At 39.2% G+C, this 19370-nt stretch overlaps 1 protein-coding gene across 4 annotated transcripts in view; it reads right to left on the minus strand.

The window, feature by feature from the left end:
• The window catches only part of EDC3 (enhancer of mRNA decapping 3), a 57085-nt gene that overhangs the window by 22549 nt on the left and 15166 nt on the right, over positions 1 to 19370 (minus strand). For all 4 annotated transcript variants that reach the window (XM_070477554.1, XM_020873573.2, XM_020873574.2 and 1 more), the window contains 2 exons: positions 11188 to 11399; positions 8288 to 8607 (listed from right to left, as the gene is read on the minus strand). In XM_070477554.1, coding sequence (XP_070333655.1) covers positions 8288 to 8607; positions 11188 to 11351 — 484 coding nt within the window. In that variant the 5' untranslated portion in view covers positions 11352 to 11399. The remainder of the gene's footprint in view (positions 1 to 8287; positions 8608 to 11187; positions 11400 to 19370) is intronic.

Raw genomic sequence — 19370 nt, forward strand, 5'->3', positions numbered from 1 at the left:
TTTTATCACTCCAGGTTAGCAACTTCTGAACCATCAGATGATGACAAGGACCATACTGACATAATCCTGGAGAGGCCACACCAAGGTGCATATCAACACCACAGCACTCAAGTCACTCTTTGTCTCTGGGACTCTACCTGGCCACCACACGTCAGTCAACTACTCCTCCAGCAGCAAAGACCCCACAGAATTCTCCAAACCATGCCTTCCCAGAGAATCCTGAACTGAATTTATAGGTTGATCCCCATCTGACCACCCCAAAAGGATGAATCAGGTGACTTGTATGCCAAACGGAACCTTCAACATAGTCTGAATAAACATAATGTACTTCCTTTTGTAAGACTGAGCTCCTCGATTTTTAAAACACCCAAGTAGAGGTTAGGATGATCATGAGCAAACCCCCTCATACAGATTATCCCAACTATACTGCTCTAACTTCTCACAGCAACTCCTTTCTATTCAGTGGACCATGAGTCAGGAGACCTAGGGCCAAGTTTCAGTTCTGTTATTAACATGTTGTCTAATCTATCATCCAAAAAAAAAAAAAATCTATCATCCAACTTCTCAATTTTCTTGTATGTAAAATGCTCACTGTGGTACCCCTAACAGGATTTCTAGTACACAGCAGTCCATCAATAAATATTTAATGAATAAATCAACATCAGCAAGATTAATTACAATAATTATTCTGAAAGATGTATACTACGCGTATGTAACTCATGTCTAAATCTTCCTCATGCCAAATACCGATATGGAAAAGGGCTATGCTGGCAATAAAGATGAGATTTAGGCCTCAGAGAAAAATCTAAGGCTGACCAAAATTATAAAAGGAAGGAAGAGTTGGCTGAGTCACTATAAAAAGTTGAGATTACAAACCACTGAGAAGCTTGTCGAAGTGTGGGTGAAGTTCTAGTTTCAATAATTTGAAAAAAACATTTAATGAGAGCATTTTGTGTGCCACAGCTAAGTACCTGGAATATAGTACATAATCAAGACAAGTTACCCAAAAGGAAGGAGAGATATAATAGTTAAAATACAATATAATGAGAAGTTTATATAAAGTGCTATAGAAACACGGATGAGAAAACAGAGCTGGATTAGGAATGGGAGAACAAGCATGAAAATACATGGTCAGGATAACACCATTAGCAATATATGCAGGCAAGCGAAGAAACAGAGAAAAAGTCTAGTTTGCAAGGTTATCATTGTACTGCCTCAATATTAAGTCAGTATTAAATCAATATTAGGAAACAGGTCTTTGGCCCAGCGGTCTCTCTCCAGTGGTTGTGTGCACACCCAGGAGGGCAAGGATGACCCACAGAGGACGATGTGGGGAAAAGATACTGAATATTTTATTTACTTTTTCTTCTAACAAAAAAGGAAGAATTTAAGCCTTATGAACTTCAGGCACAGACGGAGACCAGCACCCTTAAGAAGTTTCATGCTACTCAGTCACTGGCAGTATTTGAGCTGCCTGAGGAATGAGTGACAGTCCATAACAGCAAGTGGATTTACATCAAAATGTTTAAACTGTTGTAAAATATACATAACATACAATTTATCATTTAAACCATTTTGAGTGTACAGTTCAACAGCATTAAGTACATTCATGTTATACAACTATATACATTTTTAACTACTGAAGCATACAAAAATAAGTGGCTTTAAAAGATAACTTAAAAAAACTGTAATAAAGATAATACCAATAATGCACTCATAAGTGAACAAAAGAATGGCAGAGGTAACACTTCCTCTATTCCTCTTACAGACCTTCTTTAACCAGAGTGTTTTTAAAAATTAACCAGACCTAAGAAGATAGCCTCCAAAATTAAAAAAATAAACAAAGTTATTGCAAACATGAATTGACATGGATTACCACTTCACCCTAAGTGTATACTCTTTATCATAGTCCTGGGGCCAAATCCAGACCAAACATCACCTGCTTCTGTAAATAAAGTTTTATGGGTATATGGTCACATTCCTTTGTTTACATATTGTCTAAGGCTACAAAGTTAAATGTTTGAGACAGAGACCTTATGGCCTATAAACCCGAAAATATTTAATATCTCACCTTTTACAGAGAAGTTTGCTCACTCTGCTCTACATCATGCCTCTCAGAGGTATTTTCTCCAGCTAAGACTGCCATTAAAATTAAAAAGACAAAAAATGTTTTTCTTGAAATTAACTGAACTTAACCAGAATTCTTTGAATCTCTGTTTTACTCAAGGTGTTAAGTCTGTCATTTGTCATTCAGATCTGCCAGCCAGCACCATGCCTACACCATAAGCATACAAAAAAAAACAAACCAAAAACCTCTGATGAATTAAAAATTCAAAACAGCCACATCAAAAAACAAAACCCCCAAACAAACAAAAAAACTCTAAAGAGGTTATAAAAGAAAGGGCAACTTGAGACTAACTTATGAGAAAGAAAGGGAACCATCAAAAACTATGCCAGGCGTGTTGCGTGACTGAAAAGGACAGGAAGATGAGTTGTCAACAATACAAGAGGGAGCATGAGGCAAGGACTTCAGAGGAAAGGAGTTCAGTCAAGTCCAGCGTGAACTGACAATCAACTGTCCTGAACCTATCCCAATGACAGACAAAGACAAGCAATTAATCAATGGGAAAGAAGACAGAGGAAAAAAGGGAGATCATTTGTGGCTTGACCACAAACTACAGACATAACTCACAAACCCACAGTTCTTACTTTAGAAAGTATCAGGTATTTTCTCATGTTGTTGCTGAATACAGAACTTCCATTCATTCATTTGACAACGATACACTAAGGATCAGCTATGTTTCAAATACTTTTAAGAAAGCAGACAGCGAAAAAAAATTTCCTTTCAAGAGGAAATACTGACATCACATATCAGCAAGAAAAAGATAAAGAGAATGTAAGGTAAATTAAAGGCAGGCTAACATGCTTAGTTGTCTCTTATTCTTCCCTTTCCTCATAGTTTAAAAAAAATATTGGGAAGTCCTAGGTGAATAAGCTGTCTCAAAACTTGGCTTACTCACTGCAAAGGGCCTGGCTCTGCATTAAACTGGCCTTTGGCCCCTGGGAGAGAAAAGCAGTTCCCTTGGAAAAGATAAACAGTGCTTCCCAGATTTCTTAACCTTTCAATTACCAGGGCCAAGTGTGTGTTAAGACTAGAGGCTGGCCGCCTTCCTGTGCCATTTTGCTGCCAGCCTTTGGCACAGAGGCTCTTTGGCCAGGATAACTTATAACAAACCTATTGTTGTGTAACACTCAGTGCTACTTATTTATTGGAGTTTGTCACACACATATTGTAAAGGGGAACTCTGTCCTGCACTTAACACACTAAAGGGCACTTGAAGGTCAAATTACAAACGTTTTAGTGCCAGTCTCAATGGGATTTATGAGGAGGTTCCTTAGAGTATCTAGTATCTTCTTTTCAACTCCCCAAATTCTAGACCCTAGTAATCAATCAACCTCTTGGGTTCCAACAGGAGCACCAGGGTTTTCAAGTTTGTTGGCTATATGAAGCACATCCAAGGAGGTAATGAAGTCACATTAGGACCTCAGAAGGACCATGAAAACTTAGCAAAAAATAATCTTAGAACCTTAGATGGTGGGATCACTGTTACATTAAACAGACCATATAAGAGGATTCAAGAGGCTTCCCTCTGTTCCCTGGAACTGATGTTCCATTCCCTACTTGACAAATACTCTTTTGAGTGTTAGTTCAGTGACCAAGGTTATAGAAACTATTCTTTATAACCACCCTCCCAACTCCCAACCTAAAAGAAGAGATTAAAATCTGCCTGTGCTAAATCTCACATTAATGTTGGATCAGGTAACTAGAACCAACAAATCCTTCAACAACTCATTACTAACTTTGAAAGACAATTAAAAGCCAGAATTTGTGAGAAATTATATTCTTATAGCTTTACCAATCTACTAGTCTCAACATCAATCTACACACACCAGAGAAAATCTGATTTATAGCTCTCTAGTGAAAAAAAATACTTAATCTCCATTTCTCATCCATCAATGGAAAAAAACATTAATAATCTACATTACAACTGTGGTGGGAAGAAACCAATATACTTCCTTGGGGTCCTTAGAATGCTACATAAATGCTAATCAGTCAATTCTCAGCAGACCTTACTTCTTATTTTACAGGGTTCGCTGATCAAATAAATAAATTTCCTCTGCTTTCCATCACAAACCAATTCTGAGTCACATCTAATCACCAGACTCCCAGGCCATGGCCATCTTCCACACAAATCTGAACTCAAGAGAAATTTTTGGAAAAAGAACCCAACATTTTACTGTCCATCATCTCTTAACCTTATTTACATGCAATAATAATCTAGAAAATGAGAATGGATCAAACAGCAAAAGCAAAAGAAGCATCAACCAACCAGAGTATACTTCTGAGAGTGACCCCACTTTTTACTAGATCAGAGTGACTCGTTAAAGATCAAATAAATTACTTGTTTTGAAGTTAACTGTACTCTTTCAAGAGTTGCCAGCTATAACTGTTAGTATCAGGGGAAAAAAGAAAAAGAAAGAAAGTGATAGTTTCACCATACACCCAGCAATCATACTCATGCATATTTACCCAACTCATCCAAAAAGTCTTGTCCACATAAAACCTGCACACAAATATTTACAGTAGCTTTGTTCATAATCACCAAAAGCTAGAAGCAACCAAGATGTCCTTCAGAAGGTAAATGGATAAACCAACTGTGTTATACCCATACAATGGGATATTGTTCATCAATAAAAGGAAATGAGCTATCATGCCACAAAAAGACATGGATAAATCTTAAATAATGTTAAGTGAAAGACGCTATTCTGAAAAGGCTATATACTGTGTGATTTTAATTATGTGATGAGAAAAGGCAAAACTACAGAGGTAGATGGTAAAAAGATCAGTAGCTGTCTGGAGCGGGGTTGCGACAGGCAGTCAGGGAAGGAAAAAGGGAAGGACTAAATAGGTGAAACATAGGGAATTCTGCTTAGTATTGTAAAGATATTAGATATAAGATATATATTTGTTAAAACCCACAGAACTTTTTTATAGAGTACAGAGTGAGCCTTAATGTATGCAAAAGAGTGAGGAGGTTGGAGGATCCCCAGATGGGATGCAGAATGCAAGGAAACAATCTTTTATAAATACATGAAACAAATTAATGAAGGGAATGGGGGTTTACCTTAGGGTTAGTACTGTAAAATTCTGATACGTATATTGGAATTGAATAATTTAAGTCAGGTGGCAGATAGTATGGGTTTCTCACAGCTGGAGGGAGAGGTTACAGATGAGGAGGAGGCTAGAATGATCCATGTGGTAATGGATTAGACTTGGTCACATCATAAACTCATTTAGCTTAATATAGTAGTGACGGTTACATATAGAAATATTTATAGATATATATATCTATGCTGTTAAGTATATACATATGTATTTCCTTGCTCTGTCAGCTTTTGAAAGGGTGACACCCAGTAGCAAGGAACACATCTAGTACCTAGACAGCAGTTTGTAATACCATTCTCCAATAAAAGGAGACAGGACCCCTTGGAGACATGGCTGAGTCTAGGGCTGGGGCAGGAAATACAGAAGATAAACCTGGAGCATCTTGCAGTGCTAGATAGTAAGGAAGTACTGGGGGAGGGGGAACCCATCCACAATGATGGGAGCATGTCCAAGGGACACAAGAGCCAACTGAAAGAGATCCCAGTGGCCAAAGTTGAAACAATCTGATTACCAAAATAAAGTGGTATTGAATTATAAGCCAAAGTATAAAATAAACACTTGTAAGTCCATGTGTTGTAGTTCAGTTGCTAAGTCGTGTCCGACTCTTAGCCACCCAAAAAACTGCAGTCAGCCAGGCTCCTTCCGACCATGGATTTCCCAGGCAAGAACACTAGAGTGGATTACAGTTTCCTTCTCCAGGGGATCTTCTCCATCCAGGGATCGAACCTACATTTCCAGCATTGCAGGTGGATTCTTTACCACTTAGTCACTAGAGAAGCCCTTTAAGTCCACACTGATAAAAATAAATAACTGAACAAATAAATGAGAAAGAAGAGACCTATCTCTAGTAGAGAAGAACTCCAAGTAACTTATGTAGACACTCTGCATTAACTCTCCACTCCTTAGGTGTGGCTGCACATACTGACTTCAGAAGAGAAATCTGACACACACCACCTCAGTCAGGTGATCAATGTCAATGTCAAAAGAAATACAATGTGGGACTTTCCTGGTGGTCCAGTGGTTAAGAATCCACCTGGCAATGCAGGGCACACCAGTTCTACCCCTGGTCCAGGAAGATCCCACAAGCCACGGGGAAACTAAGGCCATGAGCAGCAACTACAAGCCCATGTGCTGCAACTACTGAAGCCTGCATGCCCAAGAGCCTGTGCTTCACAAGAGAAGCCACCACAATAAGAAGCCTGCACCAAGAAACAAGAGAGTAGCCCCATGCTCTGCAACTAGAGAAAGCCTCCATGCAGCAACAAGACCGAGGGCAGCCAAGGAAAAAGGCATACCATGCTGACAGTACACACTACTGATACGATGCAATGAAAACGACACTTTATCTGTGTGTCTTCCTCCCCAAAATACATAACCCCAGTTTAATCATGAGAAAAAAACATCAAATACCAACTGAGGAATATGCTACAAAATATCTAACCAGTACTCATCAAAACTGTCTAATCATCAAAAACAGTGAAAGTCTGAGAAACCCTGAGAGCCAAGAGAAGACATGACTACTAAATGTAATGTGGCATGCTGGATGAAAGCCTGTAACAAGGACATTAGGTAAAAACTAAGGGAATCTGAATAAAATATAGATTTGGTTAATGTATCAAAACTGGCTCATTAAATATAACAAATGTACCATAGTAATGTAAGATATTACTAATGGGGAAAATATGTAGGAAAAAATAATTTGCAAATTGCTAATGAAGATTATCTTCCTCCATGAGAGATTATAAACTGCTTGGACATTCAAACTTTTAACAAACAAGTCAACTTTTTGGTAAAGAAAAAAGGTGTCTTTTTGTTTGTTTGTTTTGTTTTAAAGAATAAAGCAACACAGAGAAGGTTAAAGTCTAAATGGAAAAAGTCTTTTTCCATCCAAGTATTATACAGTTTTCCAAAGGAAAGAGAAGAACTAACAATTCAATTTCAGTCTCAGGTCAATTCAGATAGTTATTTAAGAAGCACTGAAGGAAAAGTGCCTTGAAATACCTTTTTCTTTTTTTAATTTTTTTCCCAAAATTTCAATAGTTTATACTCATGGAAATCAGGCATCTTCAAAACTTTAAAAATGTTGGCTTCTGAAGGGCCACATAAATTTCTAGTGAATCTGTTATAATTCACTACTATAACATTATTCTAATAAGTATGTTAAAGAGCATACCTGACTCTAGTGAATTAACTACAGTTCTGTAATAAGCAAACGGCACTCAACAATTTGTCAGTACCACACAGAACTGAGCATCAACACACATCAGTGTATGCTCTCCTTGGTGGGCTGGCAGGGACAGTGAACACAGTAAATTTAAAACTATCAGTCTGTCAGAAACTATAAGATCACAGAGATGTCTAGGCATCCCGTTCTCTCCTCCAACTGAGGATGGGAGTTAAACCACAAGAACAAAACTTATTCAAGAACCCCCTAGAGATGTTCTGAGAGAATAGCACTGAAACAAGTATACTATCAAGGGTGAAACAGATCACCAGCCCAGATTGGATGCATGAGACAAGTGCTCAGAGTTGGTGCACTGGGAAGACCCAGAGGGATCGGATGGGGAGGGAGGCAGGAGGGGGGATCAGGATGGGGAACACGTGTAAATCCATGGCTGATTCATGTTAATGTATGGCAAAAACCACTACAATACTGTAAAGTAATTAGCCTCCAACTAATAAAAATAAATGGAAAAAAAAAAAAGAACCCCCTAGAACAGCTTGAATGCTGGTTCAACTTAGACATCACTACTACCACCATTTACCAGATCAAAACCAACATCACTTTTGTCTACGTGAACTGGAGCCGGATCACTGACATTCTCTGAAGGAGAGGAAGCGGCAGGAGAGGGCAGGGTGTGAGTCTCAAACAGCTTATTTCCTTTCCCTTTAACATCTTGAGGAAACAGCACCGGAATAAAAGAACCATGCTGTATTTCTGCGAAACCCTGCCAGCATCTTTTTTTATTAGGGTAATAAAGGACTTATTTAAAGAACAGCAGTGGATAAGTGGACATGAGACATCAAGTTAAGAAAAAACATTAATGTAATCCAACTTACAAGAGTTGTGCCGACGACGGAAACTTTTGGACTGACTCAAGGATTCCACGTGCCTGTCCACATAGCTCTTTGAGCACTGCTGCTGCTGGGGAGAAATGGCAACATCTTGGCTCTTCACATCTGTCCTCTTGGGGATGTTCTGAGGGGCACTGCTCGAAGAGGCTGGCTTCTTGACCAACTTGCCTGTGCCATTTTGATTGATACCAACTTGGCAACCAACACCAGAGGAGCCTAATTCTGTCTGATGAAGGTCTCCAAAATGTTGGGTTTCTCCAGGGCCTGGTATCTCCAGAATTTTTAATTCTGTAATGTCACCTGCCCTGAAATACATAGAAGAGTCCAAGTCTCAAAACTATAATAGATATAACAGTGATGAAACTGAGATCAACAGCAACAAGCCACACCTTTGGAGGGCTTCATTTCAATGAGTCATCAGAGGCAAAACCTAAAAAAGATGGTGGCATACTTAAAGACAAGACTTAGCCACCAACATTCAGTGGACACAGCACTGACCTTTAGGAGACCTACTGTTATATCGTATACCAATGCATGTATATGGAGTCTAGAAAGATGGTACTGATGAACCTACCTGCAGAATAGCAACAGAGACACAGATGTTGAGAACAGGCATATGGACACGGCTGAGGGGGGAGGAAGGACAGGGTGGGACGTATGGAGAGAGTAACATGGAAACATGTATTACCGCATGTAAAACAGACAGCCAACGGGAATCTGCTGTATGGCTCAGGTAACTCAAACCGGGGCTCTGTAACAACCTAGAGGGGTGGGATGGGGAGCGAAGTCGGCGGGAGGTTCAAGTGGGAGGGGACATAGGTAAACCTATGGCTGATTTATGGTGACATTTGGTAGAAACCAATACAATACTGCAAAGCACTTATCCTTCAATTAAAAATAAATAAATTTTTAAAAAAGAAAGAATAAATTAAAAACTTAAAAGGAAAACAAAAAAGAGACCTATTGTTAAGGGAGTGGGAGACAGATGGACTGGGCATTTGGGGTTAGTAGATACAAACTATTACATATGGATGGATGGACAAGATCCTATTGTATAGCACAGGGAGCTATAGTCAATATCCTGGGATAAACCATAGTAGAAAACATAAAAAAGAATTTGTGTGTGTAACTGAGTCACTTTGCTGTACAACAGAAACACAACATTGAAAATCAACTATACTTCAATAAAGAATAAAGGTTAATAAAGACCTATTGTTAATCATAAAACCATCATTAATATCTTAGATTTCTAGAATGCTTAATGGCTTTTTTCATTCATTTACCTACCTGCTCACTCAATAGGTATACACAGATTACTTACTATGTGGTAACCCCTGCAGTAGGAGTCGGGTATATAAAGATGAAAAGCAATATATGCTCACACAAGACTCAAAGTCTGGTCGGCAGAAAATTCAAGTAGGTAATCAAAAGTGTTGAATACTATGACAGAGGTGTGTACTAGGGACTACAGCCCCCCAAAGCAAAATACATGTTAGTTTGGTAGAGATGGATGAAGCACTTAAGCTAAGTCTGGTTGGGGAGGGAAGATAAGAGTTGGCCAAGCAGAGTATGGGCGGGAGAGGAGCACCTGAAGCCAAGGCTCAGACTGAGGCCATGTGAGGAACTGTTAATGTTATAGTGTTACTAAAGAGACAAACGCTTGTAGAGGGCCATCAGGAGGTAAGGCTGTAGAGAAAATTAGGGATCAGATCATAACCACACTGGATTTTTCTGGTGGCTATAAGAACAGTGAAGAAACTAGAGGCAGGGGCACCAGTTAGGAGATGAGGCAGAAATAAGAGGGGGTGTATACAGCAAGTGACAATACAAAGAGAGAAAGGATGAAACCAAAAAAAACATTTGGAATCCAACGAATTTGGTGACTAACTCAACAAGAAGATCAAGAGAATGAAGAATTCATTATGATTCCTAAGTTTCTAACTTGGGTGAAAGGTGTCATTAGTCAAGGCAATACCTAGTGGCAAATGCAAGGTGTGTGTGGTGAGGGGAGGAGTGTTTTTACTATGGGGGGGGCCTGGGGAAGTTAGAAAGTGACGAGAAGAGAGACAGTATAAAGGCTGAAAGTGAAGACACAAAAGAAAAGGGGTAGGGTCTCAAAGGATATAGAAAACGATAATACATAAAGCATATGTGATAAGGTTAGCCCTGAACACAAAGGGTATATCTTCTGTGAAGACTTCAGAGGAGGTAAGCAATAAGATGGATACACACCTACAGAAATGGTTAGGTCTGGGTGTTGTTTAGGAAGTCAAGGAAGCTCTTGCCAGAAAGTCTTTTTTTAAAAAAACATTAAGAAAAGGAAGGTTTCTATGAAACTTGTGAAAAGAGGGATGTGAAGACAACATCTAAGCTTGAGATTTGTTGGCAAACACTAAAGAAAAATAACATTCCTATAGCTAAGGACTTTAGCTACCAGCTCGAGTGTATCTCTGGAGATAAATTATACTACAAAGATTTGTATTATATCTTTGTATTATAACAGAGAAATAGTTATGTGGGGGGATGGGCGGGGGGGAATCAATAAAGGCCTTAGATATAAGAAAGCACAAATAACACGAAACTGAGAAAGGAAATCTGAAACTGTAAAAGAAAACAGAAAGATGATTCTAAATTTGACACATTTAAATATAATATTGCATGTCTGACAGAGATAAAAAAAATGTTTCACAAACCCTGAAATATCAGCTGAAAGCTAATTACTACACAAAGTCTCTGCTGAAACAGCAGTAAAACTAGAAGATCTAAGGTTGTAAAATCTCCCCCCTGACAAAAGTAGTCCTATGCAAGAGAATATTGGCAATGAGACCTAGGTCAAGCTCTACAGATCACCAGACTGGATTTGAAGAATCAGTTAGGACGCTCACCTGAAAGTGACTTCTGGCACAAGGCACTTCACTCCATTGTGGAAAGGCCGGGTGAGAGAAATGGTCTGGCTGACCTGATCCACTGCTGACACTCTTCCCTGATAGACACCCAAGCTATCTCCACAGTTGATGGACACAATACTGCCCAGCCAATCTGTAGCCATGTTTCAGATGTGAGATTACCGTGGAGAGAAGAAATCATGCAGTGTACCCTGAGAAACAAACAAATCTTCAGTTAAATTTAGCGAACATTATATCAGGTTATATAATAGGTGCTGCTTTATAACACATATTCTATCATAACCTTAACTGAGGTAATAAACCATTAAAAATAAAGCGTTTTTTTCCCACTAGGAGTAGGCATACTGATGATGAGCAATATCGTTATGTATATAGTTCTTTTAAGTACTTTCAACCATCATGTACCAGATATTTACCAAGACATCACTTAAAAGATAACGAAAAATCCTGGACAAAGTTTTTTTTGAGAAGTTGACTGAAGGCATTATGGAACACTAAACCTAACAACTATGGGACATACATTCCTTTCAAGTTCACCAACATATGCTGGGCCTTAAACTAGTATCAGTTCATTTCCAAGGACTGAGATGTGACAGAGTATACTTTTTGTCCATAACCAGAATTAAATTTGAATTCAATAATAAGATTTTTCAAATGTCTCCAAATAACTGTAAATTAAGCAAACTATCTCTACATAACCAATGAGTCGAAGAAGAAATCAAAAGGACAGTTAGAAAATAGTCCAAAGTCAATGAAAATGAACATATCAACATTTGTGGGATGTGCTTAAAAAAGTATTTGAAAAGAAATTTATATATTCATATTTTCTAATATAAATGCTTATATCAGAAAGGAAGAAAGGTTTAAAACCAATGATTGAAGCTTCCCTCTTAAGAAGCTAGGCAAAAAGGAGAAAATTAACCAAAGTTATTAGAAAGAAACCGAAAAGTAGAAATCAATGAAATAAGAAACAAGAAACAAAAATCAGTTCTCTTGAAAATATCAATGAAGCTGATAAATCCCTAGCTAGACTAACCAAGAAAGAGAGAACATATATTTTCAATAGCAGGAACGAACAACAGGACATCACAGGCATTAAAAAGATAATTTTATGCCAGTAAATTTGACAACTCAGAAGAAACAAAGAAATTCCTTGAAAAACAAGTTACCAAAAGTGATACAAGTGTAAGATAGACACAATCACTAGAACAAAAAAGCTAGAAATAGACCCACACAAATATGCCTAACTGATTTTTGACAAAGTGGAAAAGTAATTCAAAGGAGGTAATGCATCTTTCCACAACAAATGGTAATGGACAAAAACTACCAGAACTGATAAAACAAATTCAGCAAGGTGACAGGACACAGTTAACATACAGAAACTGGCTGCATTTCTTTACACTAACAGTGAAGTATCAGAAAGGGATGTAAACAGAAAATCCTTTTAAAAAATCACATCAAAAAAGATTAAAAATAAAAACTTAGGAATAAACCTCACCAAGGAAGTGAAAGACGCTGAGAACTACAGAACACTAATAAAGGTAACTGAAGATGATTCAAAGAAATGGAAAGATATCCCATGCTCTTAGACTGAGAGAATTCATACTGTTAAAATGGCAATAATTATCCAAAACAATCTACAGATTTAACATGATACCTAGCAAGTTACTCATGACATTTTTCAAAGAACTAGAATAAATAATCCTAAAATGTATATGGAACCATAAGAGACCCCAAATTGCCAAAGCAATCCTGAGGAGTAAGAATAAAGGAGGAAGCATAACCTCCCAGACTTCAGATAATACCATGAAGCTACAGAAAGCAAAATGGTGTGGTACTGGCACAAAAACAGACATATGGATCATGGGAAAAAAGACAGCCCAGAAAAAAGCCCACACACCTATACTCTTTGACAAAGAGGCAAGAATATACAGCAAGGAAGAAACAATCTCTTTGGCAAGTGGTGTTGGAAAAGTTGGATCAGTTCAGTTCAGTCGCTCAGTCATGTCAGACTCTTTGGGACCCCATGAATCACAGCACGGCAGGCCTCCCTGTCCATCACCAACTCCCGGAGTTTACTCAAACTCATGCCCATGGAGTCAGTGATGCCATCTCATCCTCTGTCGTCCCCTTCCCCTCCTGCCCCCAATCCCTCCCAGCATCAGGGTCTTTTCCAATGAGTCAACTCTTCGCATGAGGTGGCCAAAGTACTGGAGTTTCAGCTTCAGCATCAGTCCTTCCAATGAACACCCAGGACTGATCTCCTTTAGGATGGACTGGTTGGATCTCCTTGCAGTCCAAGAGACTCTCAAGAGCCTTCTCCAACACCATAGTTCAAAAGCATCAATTTTACAGCGCTCAGCTTTCCTCACAGTCCAACTCTCATATCCATACATGACCACTGGAAAAACCATAGCCTTGACCAGACGGACCTTTGTTGGCAAAGTAATGTCTCTGCTTTTTAATATTCTGTCTAGGTTGGTCATAACTTTCCTTCCAAGGAGTAAGCGTCTTTTATTATTTATTTATTTATTTTTTGCGACTTTTAATTTCATGGCTGCAGTCACCATCTGCAGTGATTTTGGAGCCCCAAAAAATAAAGTCAGCCACTGTTTCCACTGTCTCCCCATCTATTTCCCATGAAGTGATGGGACCAGGTGCCATGATCTTAGTTTTCTGAATGTTGAGCTTTAAGCCAACTTTTTCACTCTCCTCTTTCACTTTCATCAAGAGGCTTTTTAGTTCATCTTCACTTTCTGCCATAAGGGTGGTGTCATCTGCATATCTGAGGTTATTGATATTTCTCCCGGCAATCTTCATTCCAGCTTGTGCTTCTTCCAGCCCAGCGTTTCTAATGATGTACTCTGCATATAAGTTAAATAAGCAGGGTGACAATATACAGCCTTGACGTACTCCTTTTCCTATTTGGAACAAGTCTATTGTTCCATGTCCAGTTCTAACTGTTGCTTCCTGACCTGCATACAGGTTTCTCAAGAGGCTGGTCAGGTGGTCTGGTATTCCCATCTCTTTCAGAATTTTCCACAGTTTACTGTGTTCCACACAGTCGAAGGCTTTGGCATAGTCAATAAAGCAGAAATAGATGTTTTTCTGGAACTCTCTTGCTTTTTTGATGATCCAGTGGATGTTGGCAATTTGATCTCCAGTTCCTCTGCCTTTCCTAAAACCAGATTGAACATCAGGAAGTTCATGGTTCACGTATTGCTGAAGCCTGGCTTGGAGAATTTTGAGCATTACTTTACTAGAGTGTGAGATGAGTGCAATTGTGTGGTAGTTTGAGCATTCTTTGGGATTGCCTTTCTTAGGGATTGGAATGAAAACTGACCTTTTCCAGTCCTGTGGCCACTGGTGAGTTTTCCAAATTTGCTGGCATATTGAGTGCAGCACTTTCACAGTATCATCTTTCAGGATTTGAAACAGCTCAACTGAAACTCCATCACATCCACTAGCTTTGTTCGTAGTAATGCTAAGGCCCACCTGATTTCACATTCCAGGATGTCTGGCTCTAGGTGAGTGATTACACCACTGTGATTATCTGGGTTGTGAAGAATTTTTTTGTACAGTTATTCTGTGTATTCTTGCCACCTCTTCTTAATATCTTCTGCTTCTGTTAGGTCCATACCATTTCTGTCCTTTATTGAACCCATCTTTGCATGAAATGTTCCCTTGGTATCTCTAATTTTCTTGAAGAGATCTCTAGTTTTTCCCATTTCATTGTTTTCCTCTATTTCTTTGCATTGATCGCTGAGGAAGGCTTTCTTATCTCTCCTGGCTATTCTTTGGAACTCTGCATTCAAATGGGAATATCTTTCCCTTTCTCCTTTGCTTTTTGCTTCTCTTCTTTTCTCAGCTATTTGTAAGGCCTTCTCAGACAACCATTTTGCCTTTTTGCATTTCTTTTCCACGGGGATGGTCTTGATCCCTGTCTCCTATACAATGTCACAAACCTCCGTCCATAGTTCATCAGGCTCTCTGTCTATCAGATTTAGTCCCTTAAATCTATTTCTTACTTCCACTGTATAGTCATAAGGGATTTGATTTAGGTCATACATGAATGGTCTAGTGGTTTCCGCTACTTTCTTCAGTTTTAAGTCTGAATTTGGCAATAAGGAGTTCATGATCTGAGCCACAGTCAGCTCCCAGTCTTGTTTTTGCTGACTGTATAGAGCTTCTCCATCTTTGGCTGCAAAGAATATAATCAATCTGATTTCGGTGTCGACCATCTGGTGATGTCCACGTGTAGAGTCTTCTCTTGTGTTGTTGGAAAAGGGTGTTTGCTATGACCAAAGCTGGCTATGGAAAAGCTGGATAGCCACATGTAAATCAATGAAGTTAGAACACACCCTCACATCATACACAAAAATAAACTCGAAATGGCTTGAAGACTTAAACATAAGACATGACACCATAAAACTTCTAGAAGAGAAAACAGGCAAAACATCCTGACATAAATCATACATTCTTAGGTCAGCCTTCAAGGTAACAGAAATAAAAGCAAAAATGTACGACAAAGGAAACCATAAACAAAACAAAAAGATGATCTACAGACTGGGAGAAAATATTTGCAAATAATGTGACTGATAACAGCTTAATTTCCAAAATATACAGACAGTTCATACAACTCAATAACAAAAAACAAACAACCCAATAAAAAAATGGGCAGAAGACCTAAATAGACATTTATCCAAAGAAAGAGATAACCAACAGGCACATGAAAAGATACTCACTATCACTAACTGAGACATGCAAATCAGAACTACAGAACGGTCATCTTCAAAAAATCCACAAACAATAAATCCCAGAGACGGTGTGGAGAGACAGTAACCCTCCTATACTGTTGGTGGGAATGTGCATTAGTACAGCCACTATGGAGAACAGTATGGAGGTTCCTTAAAAAACTAAAAATAGAGCTACTGTATGACCCTGCAATCCCACTCCTAGGCATATAACTGGAGAAAAACATGATCTGAAAAGAAGCCTGCACCCCAATGTTCATCACAGCACTGTTTACTACAATAGTCAAGACATGGAAGCAACCTAAATGTCCACGGACAGAGGAATGGATAAAGAAGATGTGGTACAAAAATACAATATATTAATCAGCCATAAAAAAATAAAAATAATGCAATTTGCAGCAACATGGATGGCCCTAGAGAGTGCCATACTGAGTGAAGTAAGTCACATAGAGAAGGAGAAATATCATATGACATCCCTTGTATGTGGAATCTGAAAAGAAATGATACAGATAAACCTACTTAAAAAACAGAAACAGACTCACAGACCTCAAGAACGAGGTTATGACTGCCAAGGGGAAGGACGTGGGGAAGGGATAGTTAGGGAGTGTGAGATGGGCAGGTATACACTGCTATTTTTAAATGGATAACCAACAAGGACCCATTGTATAGCACATGGAACCCTGTTTAAAGTTATGTGATGGCCTGGATGGGGGGTGGTTTGGGGAAGAATGGATACATGTATATGTGTGGCTAGTCCCTTCGCTGTTCACTGGAGACATCACAACATTGTTTGTTAATCCACTATACCCCAATACAATATAAAAAGTTAAAAAAAAAAAAAAAACCCAGCTGAAAAATGGGCAGAAGATCTAAATAGACATTTCTCCAAAGAAGAAACAGAGATGGCCAACAGGCATATGAAAAGATGCTCAACATCACTAATTAGAGAAATGCAAATCAAAACTACACTGAGGTACCACCTCATATTAAATGCTGGAGAGGACATGGAGAAAAGGGAACTAACCCTCTTGCGCTATTAGTGGGAACGTAAGTTGATACAGACACTATACAGAACAGTATGGTGATTTCTTTAAAAACTAAGACTAAAACTACCATATGATTCAGCAATCCCACTACTGGGTATATACCCTGAGAAAACCATAATTCAAAAAAACACATGTACCCCAGTGTTCACTGCAGCACTATTTACAATAGCCAGGACATGGAAGCAACCTAGATCCATCAACAGATGAATGGATAAAGAAGTTGTGCTACATAGCCACAATGGAATATTACTCAGCCATAAAAAGGAATGAATTTGAGTCCATTGAACTGAGGTAGACAAACCTAGAGCCTATTCTACAGAGTCAAGTAAGACAGAAAGAGAAAAACAAATATTTTATATTAATACATATCTATATGGAATCCTGAACATGAAAGAGGAGAGTGAAAAAGTTGGCTTAAAGCTCAACATTCAGAAAAGTAAGATCATGGCATCCGGTCCCATCACTTCATGGCAAATAGATGGGGAAACTGTGGAAACAGTGGCTGACTTTATTTTTCTGGGCTCCAAAATCACTGCAGATGGTGACTGCAGCCATGAAATTAAAAGACGCATACTCCCTGGAAGGAAAGTTATGACCAACCTAGACAGAATATTGAAAAGCAGAGACATTACTTTGTCAACAAAGGTCCGTCTAGTCAAGGCTATGGTTTTTCCAGTGGTCATGTATGGATGTGAGAGTTGGACTATAAAGAAAGCTGAGCACCGAAAAATTGATGCTTCTGAACTGTGGTGTTGGAGAAGACTCTTGAGAGTCCCTTGGACTGCAAGGAGATCCAACCAGGCCATCCTAAAGGAAATCAGTCCTGAATATTCATTGGAAGGACTAATGTTGAAGCTGAAACTCAAATACTTCGGCCACCTGATGCAAAGAGCTGACTCATTTGAAAAGACCCTGATGCTGGGAAAGATTGAAGGCAGGAGAAGGGGATGACAGAGGATGAGATGGCTGGATGGCATCAACGACTCAACAGACATGGGTTTGGGTGGACTCCAGGAGTTGGTGATGGACAGGGAGGCCTGGCGTGCTGTCCGTCACCAACTCCCAGAGTTTACTCAAACTCATTTCCATTGTGTCTGTGATGCCATCCAACCACCTTATCCCGTTGTCCCCTTCTCCTCCCGCCTTCAGTCTTTGCCAGGATCAGGTCTTTTCCAATGAGTCAGTTCTTCACATCAGGTGGCCAAAGTATTGGAGCATCAGCTTCAGCATGTCCTTCCAATGAATATTCAGGACTGATATCCTTTAGGATGGACTGGTTGGATCTCCTCACTGTCCAAGGGACTCTCAAGAGTCTTCTCCAACACCACAGTTCAAAAGCATCAATTCTGTGATCAGCTTTCTTTATAGTCCAACTCTCACATCCATACATGACTACCGGAAAAACCACAGCTTTGACTAGACCAACCTTTGTTGGCAAAGTAATGCCTCTGCTTTTTAATATGCTACCTAGGTTGGTCATAACGTTTCTCCCAAGGAGCAAGCGTCTTTTAATTTCATGGCTGCAGTCACCATCTGCAGTGATTTTGGAGTCCAAGAAAATAAAGTCTGTCACTGTTTCCATTGGTTCCCCATCTATTTGCCATGAAGTGATGGGACCAGATGCCATGATCTTAAGTTTTCTGAATGTTGAGTTTTAAGCCAACTTTTTCACTCTCCTCTTTCACTTTCATCAAGAGGCTCTTTAGTTCTTCACTTTCTGCCATAAGGGTGGTGTCATCTGCATAACTCAGGTTATTGATATTTCACCCAGCAATCTTGATTCCAGCTTTTGCTTCATCCAGTCTGGCATTTTGCATGATGTACTCTGCATGTAAGTTAAATAAGCAGGCACTTCCAGCCCTGACATACTCCTCTCCCAATTTGGAACCAGTCTGTTGTTCCACATCCAGTTCTAACTGTTGCTTCCTGACCTGCATACAGATTTCTTAAGAGGTAGGTCAGGTGGTCTGGTAATTTCCCACAATTTGTTGTGATCCAAACAGTCAAAGGCTCTGGCATAGCCAATAAAGCAGTAGATGTTTTTCTGGAACTCTCTTGGTTTTTTGATGATCCAACAGACAATGGTGATTTGATCTCTGGTTCCTTTGCCTTTTCTAAATCCAGCTTGAACATCTGGAAGTTTACAGTTCACATACTGTTGAAGCCTGCCTGGCTTGGAGAATTCTGAGCATTACTTTGCTAGTGTGTGAGATGAGTGCAACTGTGCACTCTTTGGCATTGCCTTTCTTTGGGATTGGAATGAAAAGTGACTTTCCCCAGTCCTCTGGCCACTGCTGAGGTTTTCCAAATTTGCTGGCATATCGAGTGCAGTACTTTCACAGCATCATCTCTTAGGATTTGA

Source organism: Odocoileus virginianus, chromosome 16 (genome assembly GCF_023699985.2).
Source record: "Odocoileus virginianus isolate 20LAN1187 ecotype Illinois chromosome 16, Ovbor_1.2, whole genome shotgun sequence".
Lineage (NCBI taxonomy): Eukaryota > Metazoa > Chordata > Mammalia > Artiodactyla > Cervidae > Odocoileus > Odocoileus virginianus.